Source organism: Penaeus chinensis, chromosome 13 (assembly GCF_019202785.1).
Source record: "Penaeus chinensis breed Huanghai No. 1 chromosome 13, ASM1920278v2, whole genome shotgun sequence".
Lineage (NCBI taxonomy): Eukaryota > Metazoa > Arthropoda > Malacostraca > Decapoda > Penaeidae > Penaeus > Penaeus chinensis.
The window spans coordinates 24,915,087-24,917,586 of NC_061831.1; the positions used below are offsets into that span (position 1 = coordinate 24,915,087).

Genomic DNA, 2,500 nt, shown 5'->3' on the forward strand with positions numbered 1-2,500 from the left:
AATTGCTGTTTCAACAAATAATGATCAATCATCACTTTTTGTATATGAACATTATAATCTTTAAAGAATCAAGCCTCATCAATGCATAAATACATATTTTTTTATTTTGTCAGAGGAACTTAAACCTATACAGAAGAAAAGTAACAGTAGTAAAACGATGACAGCTAAAACTACAATGAGTGAATGGAAGTAAGATGAGGAGAGGGTGGAGGGCAAGGATTTTATAACATTCTACTACCTAGACCATTAGTATTTATCCTCTAAGCCACTGCCTGGTTCTTAGATGGGCCAAAGGCATCTGCCAGCATATAATGGGAAAAGAAAGAAAGAAAGAAAGAACAAAAGAAAGAGAAAGAAAAGAAATATATATATATATATATATATATATATATATATATATATATATATACATATACACACTGCTACATACTATTGTAGATAAGTTTTGTTTAATTCATCTTTTGACTCTGTTTATTTTCATTTTCACTGATTAAAGTACAGTTGGCAATTTCTGCAGTAAAATCTCTTAAATGTGTATTACTGTGAATTAACAAATATAGAACTGTAAATCAGAAGGTAGTTTTCCTATGAATTTTGGGAAATACTAGAAGTGGTCTATGGCCTCCTAGAAGAGAGCATCCTTCTCCCTACTACCCTTATGGCAGGGCTTCTAAATCTTTCTTCATACCCTAATGACGTCACCAAAAATTAACTATAAACAACTGTAATGTATCCTCTTAAGACATAATAAACCAAATTCACATAACATGTTTCTATCCAATCTCCAATGGCCAAATCTCAATGAATATACACCAATAACCGTATAAACATTCAGACCCTACTTACAGATTCCTTTCGAATACATTTCAGCAAGTGAAATTTTCGTGGACTGAAAAGCTTGTGTTCACAGAGAGGTTGAGCAAGTAATGATGGCTGCGGCTTGTATTCTAAATCATCACAGTTGAACCAGGCACTTAAAAGAGATTCTGAAATCAATTCATATTCTTCCAGTATATCAGTAACTGCTAACTGGCCTAGCAGAGTTTCCTTTTCTCTCTTAATCTCTGCTTGTAGTTGGTGATTGACAGTCTGTAAAAAGAAGAAAATAATTAATGGAAATGCCTTAATCATTAAATTCAGTACATGTTAAGGTAAAGATATGTGCATGCTTAACAATCAAACAAAATTAATCTATAAAAGTTTATAATCCCTTACCATATAATCCTTTTCAATGTAAACAACTTTCTTGCTTTAAAAAATTAAGACTTTTAAGCTTCATAATCAAAATATTTTGTTACAATTCACTTTTTAAACACTTACTTGGATAAGTTTACACTGACCTTTTGTATTTATCAATATCTAACATAATCACAGATATTTAACCCCTAAGAACTGTATACCTTGCAACTGTCTGTCTCAAGCTGAATAAAAGATATGATTTTTCAGATTTCACCAAGGCAATTTTTGGCTGCAAACATTTGAAGAGCTTAATTTCATGCACCAGAAAATGTATATTTCATTATCAATTATGGAGTAGTGGTAGTAGAAGAAGAAGAAGAAGAAGAAGAAGAAGAAGAAGAAGAAGACGAAGAAGACGAAGAAGAAGAAGAAGAAGAAGAGAAGAAGAAGATGAAGAAGAAGGAAATAAATATATATATATACATATATAAATCAATAAAATGGATGCTTAGATTTATAAATATTTAGATGTATAAATAGTAAAATGACAAGATGGTAGGAGGTGACTATGTAAAAAGTAATAATAATAATAATAATAATAATAATAATAATAATAATAATAATGAAAAAAAAGAGTTTATTTAGTAAAGTTATTTTTCCAAGAGTAAAATTGTCTTACAATACTGGCATTCAGATACCTAATACTGTCAGGCACAGTTGCATATTCACAAATGAATGTAAGGTCATCCTGGGATCCATCATATGCTTTTAGTTTGGATAACATGTAAAACTTTTTACTGCAGTTTGAAATTACTTTTTTTTTGGCAAGGAGTCCCATCCAAGATGGCACTGTGTGAATGACCTGTCATCCAGAAACACAACCACAGTCTTTTCTTTCCTCACAAATTTTGTTATACGAGTAGTATTCTTCTAAGGTTCCAGTGTTCCAAGAATCATAATTAATATCATTATCATCATTAATCATTATAGTGTTAATAACAACAATGATGGTACATAAAAACATAGCTTGTCCGAAATTCAGGGAATGGGGTAAATAGGAGAAGTAGGCCTTGGTTATTAATCCGTTTTATAAAGTGACGCCAACTTCAGCATCACAAAGCACCAGTGGAATATACTGTGTCATAATTCCATTTTATTTTAGTTGCTGCAGAGTGAATACCGGTATTCTATTCTGGCTCTATTCTTTAGACTCTGTTTCTTGGCCCAGAGATTCTGTAGGCCCACCCACCATCCCTCTTTCTATCAATCACGTAAATCTAGTAAATATGTCCCACTCTCTACCCAAAATGAGAAACTATAA

At 31.6% G+C, this 2,500-nt stretch overlaps 1 protein-coding gene across 3 annotated transcripts in view; it reads right to left on the reverse strand.

The window, feature by feature from the left end:
- LOC125031720 (ubiquitin carboxyl-terminal hydrolase 26-like) overlaps positions 1-2,500 on the reverse strand; it is a 149,235-nt gene that overhangs the window by 131,672 nt on the left and 15,063 nt on the right. For all 3 annotated transcript variants that reach the window (XM_047622640.1, XM_047622641.1, XM_047622642.1), the window contains exon 10: positions 847-1,089. In XM_047622640.1, the coding sequence (XP_047478596.1) occupies positions 847-1,089 (243 nt within the window). The remainder of the gene's footprint in view (positions 1-846; positions 1,090-2,500) is intronic.